Below are 10,883 nucleotides of genomic sequence, written 5' to 3'. Positions count from 1 at the left end.
GCGGGCGCGGCGCGATGTGCGAGCGGGCGGCGCGCCTGTGCAGGGCCGGCGCGCACAGGCTGCTCCGGGAGCCGCCGCCGCAGGGCCGGGCGCTGGGCGGGCTGCTGCGCTGGGTGGGCGCCAGGATGGGCGAGCCCCGGGCGCCGCTGGCCCCCGACGCCCCCAACACCCCCGTCGCGGACCCCGGCCCCTACCCGGGCCCCGCCTCGCCGCGCGGGGGCACCGCCGTCATCCTGGACGTGAGTACGCGCGGGCCGGGACCCGTTCTCCCCACCGGGCGACGCGGACGCCGCGCTCCCGGGACCCCGCTGGGACCTGCAAGACCCCCTTCTGCCTGAAGGGCAGGGGTTCCCGGGCAGGGACGCTCGCCCCCACCCCGGGGGTCCAGAGCGGGATCCACCGGCTCCTCCTTGTGCAGAGCGCGGCCCCCAGCTCTTCTGCCCCCCGGGCCGGTCTCCGTGCGGGTCCCGTCTCGTCCCCGGACCGGGACGACCCCTTTACCTCCCTCCCCCTCTCGGGATCTCCACATTCTCGGAGCTGGGACCCTGGAGCCCCTCGACCCGGCCACCGCCCCCTACTTCTGTCCTGGCCAAACCCTCATCTTTCTCCAGCCTGCACTTCATCCTTCACCCCGCTCCTTCCCGGGACACGAGTCCCAGACCGCCGTCGGCCCCTGCACCTGCCCTCCCCGGACCCCTGTCCCCCGTCCTTACTTTTCTAAGACTCTCCCCCCAACCCACCCCATCACACACACAATCCCTGGGTCCAGGGCCATTTTTCTTGTCCGAGCTTTGGACCTTAAGCCCTTGTATCCTCAACCCTTTTGCCTCAGGCACCACCTTTTTAAAAGCAGAGCCCCTCCCCACCTGCCTTCCTCTCTCCTTTCAGTAGGACTGGAGCCACCCCCCCTCCCCTTTCCTCACCCCCCTCCCCTTTTCACCTTCTCCCCTCCTCACCCCCACTCCGCACCCCCTCCCCCACGTCCTCTGGGGCCCAAACCGCCCCACCTCACCCTCCCACCCACTCCCCTCCGTAGGAGGGAGCCTTCTGCAGGGTGGGGGGGCGTCCCCCGTGGGGTGCTCTGCCCACCCCAAGGGGCAGCATGGCAGTGGGGTGTGCCTGTCCTAGGGAGGGTCCTCCGAGGTGGGTGACACGGGGGTGCAGAGCCATGTTTGTGTACGGTGGGTGCGTTTCTGGGAGAGGTGTGTGTATCACATGCTGGTGAGTGGGGGACAGTGTGGGTTTCCTCTCGCCCCCCACCGCCGCCAGCCTCCATCACTGGCTCTGAGCCGGCAGGGCAGGGGGGAGTCTGCGGCACGTGGCCGCAGCTCCCAGGCTTCCCCGAAGGTGCTCACACACAGACCACTCGCGCCTGCACAGGTGAGGCCTCTCAAAGCCCCAGTGAGTTCGCAGCTGAAAGCCCCTTGCAGCGGACAGCTCTGTCCTGGCCCCCCCCCACCCCTTCGCACAGGACAGGACATGGACTCTGGAGTCCTCACGCCACGCTGGCCTCGAGCCGGCTCTGAGCCCCAGTCTCCCCATCTGTGAAATGGGGGTGATGAGCGAGTGCCAGGGCCACATCTCCTGTCGGGTCAGTCACCTGTTTAACGCTCAGGCCCGGCCCGGCCCGGCCCGGCCCGGCCCGGCCCGGCCCGGCCCGGCACCTGAAGGTGGGACTCCAGCCTCCTCGGGAACCCTGCAGTCAGGAGCAGGCAGTGTGCAGTGCACAGGCTGGGGTGCTGGCAACTGCCCCCTTTTCTGCCCCAGACCTGTGTCCCCTGCCCCAACTTGGGGTTCAGCTCAAGAAAGGGGGGATGTTTGAGAATATCTTTCCTGAGCTGCTGCTTCAGTTTGTCACAGCCCCAGGTGCCCGACAATGGATGCCTGCCCTACTGCTTGGAGGGAGGGGCCCAGCTCCCGCTCTCCAAGGTGTGAGGGTCACACGCTGGGGGCAGCGTCTCCCTCTCTTCCTACCCTCAGCAAGGCTTGCGTGCACGCATGCTAAGTCACTCAGAAGGGTCTGACTCTTTGCAACCCCATGGACTGTAGCCTGCCAGGCTCCTCTGTCCATGGAATTCTCCAGGCCAGAATACTGGAGTGGGTAGCCTTTCCCTTCTCCAGGGGATCTTCCCGACCCAAGGATCGAACCCAGGTATCCCACATTGCAGGTGGATTCTTTACCGTCTGAGCCACCAGGGCAGCCCCCAGCAAGGCTTACTAGGACTAAAAACACCAGGAGGAGGAGCTATCTGGTTTCAGCTGCAGCTGGAGGGGACCAAGCTGCCCCTTCCCTCCCCGCCCCTCTTTCTGAGCTCCCTGTGGGCTGCTCCTACCCACTGACCACCCCAAAAACACTAATCCCGCCGTGCCCTGGCTGATGCCGTCACCAGGCCTCGAGGTTCGCTTGGCAGACACCTCTGTCCAGATTTAACCCACCCTCCCTGGAGAACACCAGGCCCTCGAGGGGTCCTGGTGGGGGTGTAAGGTGAGTGGCTGCCTCCCACGGACGGGAGTGGGGAGCACGTGGCCACCTGTGGGTGCGGCACATGGGCCAAGGGTTCTGGATGCACACCCGTGTGCATGCGCTCAACCGCATGGCCAGCGGCGCCCGAGGAAGAGGGGAGGCTGCCTCCTCAAGGGGGGCTGGAGGGCCACTGCCTGAAACGCCCTTCCACCCCCGGGTCTCCTCCCTCAGGAGGGAAAAGGGGCCCGGCTTCCCCAGGTGCACTGGGCTGGGGGTGTTGGAAGCCTGCCCCTCCCAGCCGACGCTGACTCGACCTCTCTTCTCTGCAGATTTTCCGCCGTGCGGACAAAAACGGTGAGTCTTCCCGCACCCCCCAAGGCTGTCCCCGAGTGAGGACCTGGCTCTTTCTGGTTGGGGGTGCAGGACGCTGCCCTGCACCTGTTTCTCCATCCTACGAGGGGACCCCCGTGGTTCCTACTGAGCAGGGGAGCCGTGCGGCTTCAGCGGGCAGGTGTGGGTGGTGCGGTGAGTTACGCGCGGTCAGCGCTTCATGCGCTTCCACCACCTGCAGCTGGGCCGGGCCAGAGCCGCCCTGGGGGGCGCCCAGGCAGCCCTCAGCCTCACCTGGGGCCCCAGCACACTTCCTCCTCAGACGTTCATGCTGTCGCCCCTGTTCTGTCAGCTCCATGGTGGCCCAGAGAGGTTCTGTGTCTTACCCGGGGTCACCCAGCTGCAGGAAGGCAGTCCAAGGCTTTGCTGCGGACCCCTGGTGCTCCCTCCACCACCCACCCCCGGCCGCCGTTCCCCCAAAGAGACTTCCCACATAAAGTGAGAATGGTGCTGCGGTCCATGAATTCAGGACACCCGCTGGAGATTGCTCCACCCTGGCCTTTCTGGAAGGCAGGGCCCCCCTGAGCCTCACGGTGGCCACCGGGAGTGATTGTCTACGTACTGGAATCGTCGTTCTTGGGTTGAAGCGGCTCTCCATGGTCTTGAACCAGGACATAGTCCCGCTTCAGGCCTCAGTTTTGCCATCTCTAAAGTGGGGTGATAACACTTAACCTGTCTACGTTCCAGGGCTGTTGGGGAAATGAAGAGAGGAGACGTGGCTGGTGAGCTTTGTGAGAGAGAAGTAGGCAGAGTTCAGTGTTAATTCCTTGAGGAAATACTGATTTGATTGAATATCCAGGCCCCTGCCGAGGGAGGAGTGGGCGCAGCTGACCCGGCACCTGGTCCCAGGCCCTCAGCCCCCTCCCTGCTGACCCCAGGAGTCACTGTCTAGCTGTCCCTGCCTGGCACTGAGGGGAGAACATGAGACGGCCTGGCCGCCAGTGCCCGGGGGTCCTCCATCTCTCGCCTCCCCCATTCTCAGGTGTGACGGGGGCCCCTCCCGGGCCTCTGGAAGGCAGCAGCAGCAGCATCAGGAGCAGTTCCATACGGAGCATCGAGGAAGGGCAGGGGCACGGTGGGGGGACTTCAGCGGCAGCCGAGAAGTCGTCGTGACAGTGCAGCCTGAGCGGCGTTAGAGACTAGAGAAGTGGGTCCGGGGGTTTGATCCCCTTGCAGGCCTCTCAGAACCTTCTAGTGTGTGGCCGGCCAGGGGCCACGTGGCCATTGCCGTGTGCTGGCCACGCCCCCCAGCCGGTGGTGAGGCGTCACACTGAGGGATTTGGGCTTGTCCCTGTCGCGGCCCGGCACACAGTAGGTCCTCGGTGCCCGGCTGCTGCCTCACAGGTGGTGACCGGGTGTGACTCCTGGCAGTGCGGTGTGTGCCTGCCCAGGGGCAGCCGTCTGGGTGTGGCTGCACGTGTGTCTCCGTTTGTGCTTCGGAACCTGTGTGTGTGGGTCTCTGTGACCATTGCTGTACGTGCCGGGTGTGTGGAGGGGTGTGTGTGTGTGTGTCTTTCTGGATGCTCAGCTCTGCAGGAGCCTTTACAGTGTGTGGGTGGCAGGCGCCCTGGTCTCCCTTCAGGCAAGATGGGTTTCGTCCTCATTGCTTGCCCCCCCGCCCTTTGATGCCATCAGAGACTGTTTCCACCCTCCAAGCACAGCTTCGGGGACCCTTGACTTTGCTCCTGTGGTCCCCACAGAGGCCCCGAGCTCCCTCCTCTCCCTAGGACCTTTGTCTTCCTGGCCGCCGCCAGTGGCCGTTAGTGGGGCTCACATGGGATGTGGTGCTGGTCCCCGGGGAGCACCCCCCTTTTGCCACAGGTCCCTCCCAGCTCTGACCTCAGGCCAGTCCCCAGACTCTCAGGGCTTCAGCGTCCCCATCCGTGGGTGGGGGTGGTCATGCTGGTACCCACCTTGGGGTGGGGCTGTCAGGGGGATGGAGTAGAGCTTGGGTCTTGGCATGTGGTAAGGGGTCTGTGAGCACTCATGCCAGCTGATGAATGTTGAGCCTTGGAAAACGGGCTGTGATTTGTCAACAAGTGTGGGTTCCCACCCTGGACTTCACAGGGCATCAACATATGGTGGAGACTGCTGGCGGCTGTGGAGCGTCCGTTACCCACCAGGACATTAATAGACTTCCTCGTTGGATGTCCCCTCAGGTCCTAGAGGCAGAAGGAATGTCACCCCACTTTTTTACATGTGACAGAATCAAGGCTGGGGAGGACACGCGAAAGATCACACAGTCTGGGCTGGGGGGCTGGGCAGGAAGTTCTGATTGAATCCAGCCCAGTTTGCAGACATCGTATGGGCAGGGAAATGGGAGAAGGGGCAAGTGTGGGTGTAGACAGTGTGGGTGCAGACAGTGTGGGTGCATACGGCAGGTGTGCAGACACACACACAAAGCACAGGTAGATTCCGGCTCTGCCCCTGGCGTCCACAGCAGCAAGATGCCTGCAGGGATGGCAGGATGGTCCCAAACGAGGGCCTGGGCCACGGGTTGGAGTGGAATCAGCCTCTGGAATCACAGGAGCAGGGGCTCAGCTCGGGCTGGCCTATCCTGGCGGCTCCCAGGTCAGAGGTGTCTTCTTGGGGGTGAGGATGGAGACCGGGCGTGGCCCCCAAGGGGAGGCAGAAAGAGGGGGGCCTTCCTGGCAGCCGAGGGTCTGGGGCCCGGCAGAGGTGTGTGGCAGCCGGTGGAGGAGTGAGTGCCAGTGCGTCTCCTTCCAGGGGCCAGGGCACTGGCAGACTCCTGGCATTTGAAAGGTCACTGGGACAGAGGCTGAGCTCATGCTCATTAGCGTGGACACCTTCAGACGGCCCGCTCGGGGGTCCTGGAGGTGTAGACCCGCTGGCTCCTCTAATTGCACAGAGGCCCCAGGCAGATGCTGCCTCCCTCGTTAGCTGATCTGGGTTCATTAGGGCTGTGCTGGGACGTTCAAGGTAAATGTCAGCCCAGAAGGCCTTGGGCCCAGGAGGCCGGTGGGCCCCCCTCTGCCCGTTCTGAGTGCAGACTGGTTGGAGGTGCTGGTGGTGCCCTGCCTGTGGCAGACACGAGTAGTCATTCACAGCACACTTCCACTGAATCCAGGCTTGGCCTCGGCTTCTCTGTGTGACCCTGTGGCTGGGGGTCCTGACAGAAGACCCTGCCCCAGGTTGGGTTGGGAGTGTGGACTCAGGAGCCGGGTGGCCTGGGTTTGAGCTGCCACTGAGGGACCTGGGCAAGTCCCATAACCAGTCTGACCTGTCTGCTCTGTACGGGGGGGGGGGGGGGGGGGGTGGTCTGCCAGGGGGTGTTTGAGGACCAGATGCGTGAACACACAGAGCCCGTGTGTCTGCCCTGGTTCTGCCCCTGGCTGCCGGATCATCATCAGTCTTGCTAAAGGAAACTTGGAAAGCATCCTCTTTCACAGGAGACAGAGCCATAGCTTAGCGTTTATGTATTTCACAGCTGTTACCCTGCACTTTTTATGGTTGGTTTTTGGGTCTTCATGTGTTATTGGGGAAGGAGGGGGTGTTTGTTTTGTCTTCAGGGGGACTCTGGATTTTGAGAGTTAGAAATTCATTCTCCCTTTTGTGACATTAAAACCCGAGCCAGGATGTCGGAGGCACACAGCATGTTGCCCCAGCCCCCCCATATGCAAGCCTGCGCCCACTCTCTCATATCCCCCCTCTCAGCATGGGTGGAGGGGAGCCACTGCAAGATGTGAGGAGCTGCCTCCTGTTGCCCTACTTTGAGCCCCTGCAGAGCTGCTGGCAGCAGAGTAGAAGCTCCAGAGCCTTTAAAATGTACAGTGGGGACTTCTTGGTGGCCCAGTGGTTAAGATTCAGTTCTCCCACTGCAGGGGGCACAGGTTTGATCCTTGGTCAGGGAACTAAGACATTGCATACTGTTTGGCACAGCCAAAAATAATAAACTAAAATATAAACCGCAGAGGTAAAATGCATTAAAAAAGAAAAGTGTGAGTGACTTCTGCCCTGGGCCTGAGTAGGTCTGCCATGTCTGGTTGGGCGTGTTGTGCACTTTGCAAGAGCACCTACTCAAGAGAATTGAGGACCTCAGATCCAGCCTGCATGCCCCGCCCCTCAGGAGCTCTGATGCTGGGCTGCATCTCCACCACCCTGCCCACCAGGAAGGGCATTTCTTTCTAATCCACACAAAGTGCCGCGTGGGCTCTCAAGGGCTTTGAGTGCAGACTAGCTGGAAGTAATGAAGGGGGTCTACGGAGAGGGGCTGGGGCAGGAAGGGTCTTGGGCTCGCCCTTCTCCCTGACCTCCACTGCCTCCCACAGACATGGTTCCTTTAGGGAGGAACAGGACCGGTCTAAGGTCATTGAGGAGGGGGTCGTGACTTCAGGGGTGGGATTGGGAGATGAGTGTGTTGAGCTGGAGTTCTGCTGGGAGCCCCTCTCTCAGGGGCCCGGCTGCCCCCAACCCATGAGAGCTTCCCCAGCAGATGCTGCTACCCAGGGCGATGGCAGTGGAGGCTGCTGAAGGTGTGAGCTGGGGAGGGACGCATTGGGATAGATGTGTCTGCTGTGGGGCCCCTTCGTCCAGAACCCCGCCCTGGGCCTGCCTCCACCTGCCCCTGGGCTCTGGCATCTTCAGGGCTGCATCCACGGCCTGGTGAGGACTCCATGCCACTGCTGGCAGTGGGTCACGTCACATCCTGTGAAGGTAGAGAGGAGAGAGGTCGTTGCCTCCCCAGGCAGGACCTGGGTGCTGGGGTAGAGATGATTTAAGTGTACAGAGGTTCTCTGGGCTTTTGGAAGCAAGTGAGAGTGCTCCTCAGACCGCCCAGGTTTAAACCTGCCTCTTACGGGTATGGGATCCCTAACCTCTGGATCTAACACCTGATCTGAGGTTTGATAAAATGATAGAAATAAAGGGCACAGTGTGCTTGAAGCATCCTGAAACCACCCCGAAACCATCCCCTCCCCCTGGTCTGTGGAAAAATCGTCTTCCATGAAACCAACCCCTGGTGCTAAAAAGGCTGGGGACCGCCGGAGGCAACAGGTATGGGGTTACCTACCTCCAGGTGGGCAGGTGACTCGGAGCGACGGTTGCCTGGCAGGTGTTCTCTGCCTGCCTGTTGGCTGCAGGGCTTGAGGAGCCCCAGTATTTGCTGGTAAGGCGAGTCCCTGTACATGGGTGTTGCTCTGTTGGGTGGGGAGTTAGCTGGGTGAGCAGTTGCTCCCTGTGAAATGGTGGCTAATGTGGGTTCGTGCCACGGGCAGGGGTGCCCCGTGCAGGAGTGTGGCTGCTGGCTGGGGAGCTGGCAGGGGCTGGCGGGGATTGCCTGGCTGTGGCTCCTCTGTTGATTTGGGGATGTCCCGTCGCTGCGACACCAGCTGCGCTGCCTTTCTCTCCCTCACAGACGACGGGAAGTTGTCCTTGGAGGAGTTCCAGCTCTTCTTTGCAGATGGCGTCCTCAATGAGAGGGAACTGGAGAATCTCTTCCACACCATCGACTCGGACAACACCAAGTGAGCTCAGTCGTGGCGGCTGGAACGGGGAGGTGGCATCCCCCAGTCTCCAGTGTCCACTCCCCTGGACCGCTAATCCAGAGCGCCGGCTCTTTGGCCCCCACTGGCTAGGGCACTCTGGGGAGTAGACAGATTGAGATTGCGTTGGCAAGCGTTTGTCTTTTCTGAACGCAACATGGCAAAGCAGGGAGAGAGCCTAGGTTTGCAGAATATATGTGTGTGCATGCTGAGTCGCTTCAGTTGTGTGACCCCACGGATGCAGCCCACCAGCCCCCTCTGTGCACGGCATTTTCCAGGCAAGAATACTGCAGTGGGTTGCCTTGCCCTCCTCCAGGGGATCTTCCTGACCCAGGGATCAAACTCGCGTCTCTTACATCTCTTGCACTGGCAGGCAGGTTCTTTACCACTGTCCCACCTGGGAAGCAGAAAATACATGGGATGACAAAGGGGTAATCAGCCAGCTCAACTCAGTTCTGACCCCAACACCACATGCTTGTTCTCAGTCCCAACACGAGCTTTGAGATCCTCTTCCTAACCAGGGCCCACCTTAAACTAGACTGGTTCTTACTCGGACCTTAACCTTCTTTCTCTCTCTCTCTGTTTTCTCCAACCCAGCCAGAACCCTAACCTGCAGCTCAATCAACCCCAAACTCCTCCAATCCCAGCCAATCCTTAAATCCAGCACAAAATGCTCACTCTACTCACAGGGACCAACCCCTCCCGCCCCAGGCAGGGTGAGGCCCCGGCCCCTTCTCCACTCAACTCAGGTGTTAAGGACCCGAGTTCCTGGGGCTGCTGGGGGCCAGGTTTGATAGGCTGGGGTCCCCTGGGCCAAGCTAGAGGTCTGGAGGAGGAGCTGTCCCCAGGCCTGTTTTCAGGGGGCCCAGGTTGGAGGTGGCCTGGGGCCAGGGCGGGGCAGCTGGCTCAGGAAAGGCCACTTGAAAGGGACTGCTTCCTGCTGCAGACCCCAGAGGAGGGCTTTGTGTCTGGAGCCAGATGGAGGTTCTGAGCGGGTCCTGCAGCCCCCCTGGGAGCTTGAAAGGGCTTTGCAGGTGCCCACAGATTATTCAGCCTCATTCTGGCAGCTGGAGCGGGGCTGGTGAGTGTGGGCGGGGCGGACTTCCCATCAGCAAGAAGTCAGAGCTCTAAAGACCTTTGGGTGTTTTGTCTCCAACACTCCCTAGAGTGTGAGCTGTACACGTTCCTTCCTGGGGATGCTAGACAGGTTTGCTACCCCCAAACCGTCCACACGCGGCTCAGGAAGGTCGGTGCTACTTTGAGCACTGTGAGGCAGGCCTCCTCTCTGCAGGACCTGTGAGAACTTGTCCCACCTGGGCCTCCACGACAGAATTTGCAGAGCGCCTGAGCTGGGAGCCTCTCCGCAGAGCCATTGCGATGAGGCTGGCTTGCTTTTGAGGCCAGCCCCTCCTCTCCCGGTGAGGGAGCCGGCCGGGAAGGGAGGTTGTCAGAACGTGCACAGAGCTGGGTCCCCGGGCGCCCGCCCCCAGCTCCTGTTCACAGCGTCTGGGTTCTGAGGCTGCTGCCTGCATCTGCCTGGCGTGGGTGGCCCGTGCTCGGCCTCCGAGGAAAGACCGAGAGCCTTCTGGCTGTAGGAACAGGAACACAGGACCCAAGGGCTCAAGTGAGAACAAGGGGGGCACACCCTCTGACAGAGCAGGGCCCGGGGCTGAGGTTGCCGGACAGCTCTGGTGACAGCTGTCACAGCCCTTGGTTCAGCCCTCTGCTCCAGATGCAGTGGGCAGACGCAGGAAGTGGAACGGGCTGGGTGGTGTGGTGACGGGGTCAGACAGACGCACAGACGCGGATCCTCCGGAGGGGGTGGCAGCCTTCCCTGGCTGCTCCCTCATCTGTGAAGTGGGGGTCACCTAGGCTGCAAGGTGGGGGGGTGTTGACCACTGCTGGGGGCTGTGCTCACCCCAGAGGGAGACGGGTGGGGGGTGGGGGTAAGGGGGAGACAGGCCTGTCTCTGAGCCCCCCTCTCTCTCTGCATGCAGCCATGTGGACACCAAGGAGCTTTGTGGTAGGTGCCGCTGTGTGGGGACCCAGACTGGGTGTGCAGTGATTCTCGGGGGGAGGGGAACAGATGGTGGTTGGAGAACCCAGGGGAGGGGTGCGATGCTCCTACAACCTTTGACCTCTGCTTCCCATTTCCCCCCACCCCAGACTACTTTGTGGACCACATGGGGGACTATGAGGATGTCCTGGCTTCCCTGGAGACCTTGAACCACTCCGTGCTGAAGGCCATGGGCTACACCAAGAAGGTCAGTGGGTGTAGGTGGCCCTGGGGGTCGAGGGCCTGAGCGCCGGTTTGGGTCTGAGAGCATCTTGGCCCAGGGGTGCCTGGGTGTGTGATGACAGGTGTTGGGTAAAGCCAGCTCCGAAGCAGGCATTTCTTGGGCGTCTCAAGGGTGCACGGTGAACTGGAGTGAGGGGCTTGGGGAAGGGTCTGTCCAGCAGCATCCGGTTTTGGAGCGCAAGGCCATTTCCTGGAATCAGGCTCGGTCCTGGGACTCAGTCCTAGAGAG

The 10,883-nt window shown here is 61.7% G+C and overlaps 1 protein-coding gene across 4 annotated transcripts in view; it reads left to right on the top strand.

Annotated features, from left to right (window-relative positions):
* The first annotated feature begins 2,663 nt into the window (after positions 1–2,663).
* NECAB2 (N-terminal EF-hand calcium binding protein 2) overlaps positions 2,664–10,883 on the top strand; it is a 38,815-nt gene continuing 30,595 nt past the window's right edge. For 3 of the 4 annotated variants that reach the window (XR_005723422.1, XM_040254050.1, XM_040254051.1), the window contains exons 1-3: positions 7,241–8,337; positions 10,353–10,378; positions 10,522–10,619. Coding sequence is in view for 3 of the 4 variants with exons in the window: in XM_040254050.1 (XP_040109984.1) it covers positions 8,066–8,337; positions 10,353–10,378; positions 10,522–10,619 (396 nt within the window). In the remaining variant the exon portion in view is untranslated. Of the gene's footprint in view, positions 2,819–7,240; positions 8,338–10,352; positions 10,379–10,521; positions 10,620–10,883 lie in introns of those variants that run through there. The other variant, XM_040254052.1, reaches the window with a different exon arrangement.

This window comes from Oryx dammah, unplaced genomic scaffold (assembly GCF_014754425.2).
Source record: "Oryx dammah isolate SB20612 unplaced genomic scaffold, SCBI_Odam_1.1 HiC_scaffold_13, whole genome shotgun sequence".
Classification (NCBI taxonomy): Eukaryota; Metazoa; Chordata; class Mammalia; order Artiodactyla; family Bovidae; genus Oryx; species Oryx dammah.
Note: the sequence above shows the minus strand (reverse complement) of the source record. Positions and strands in the feature narration are given on the sequence as shown.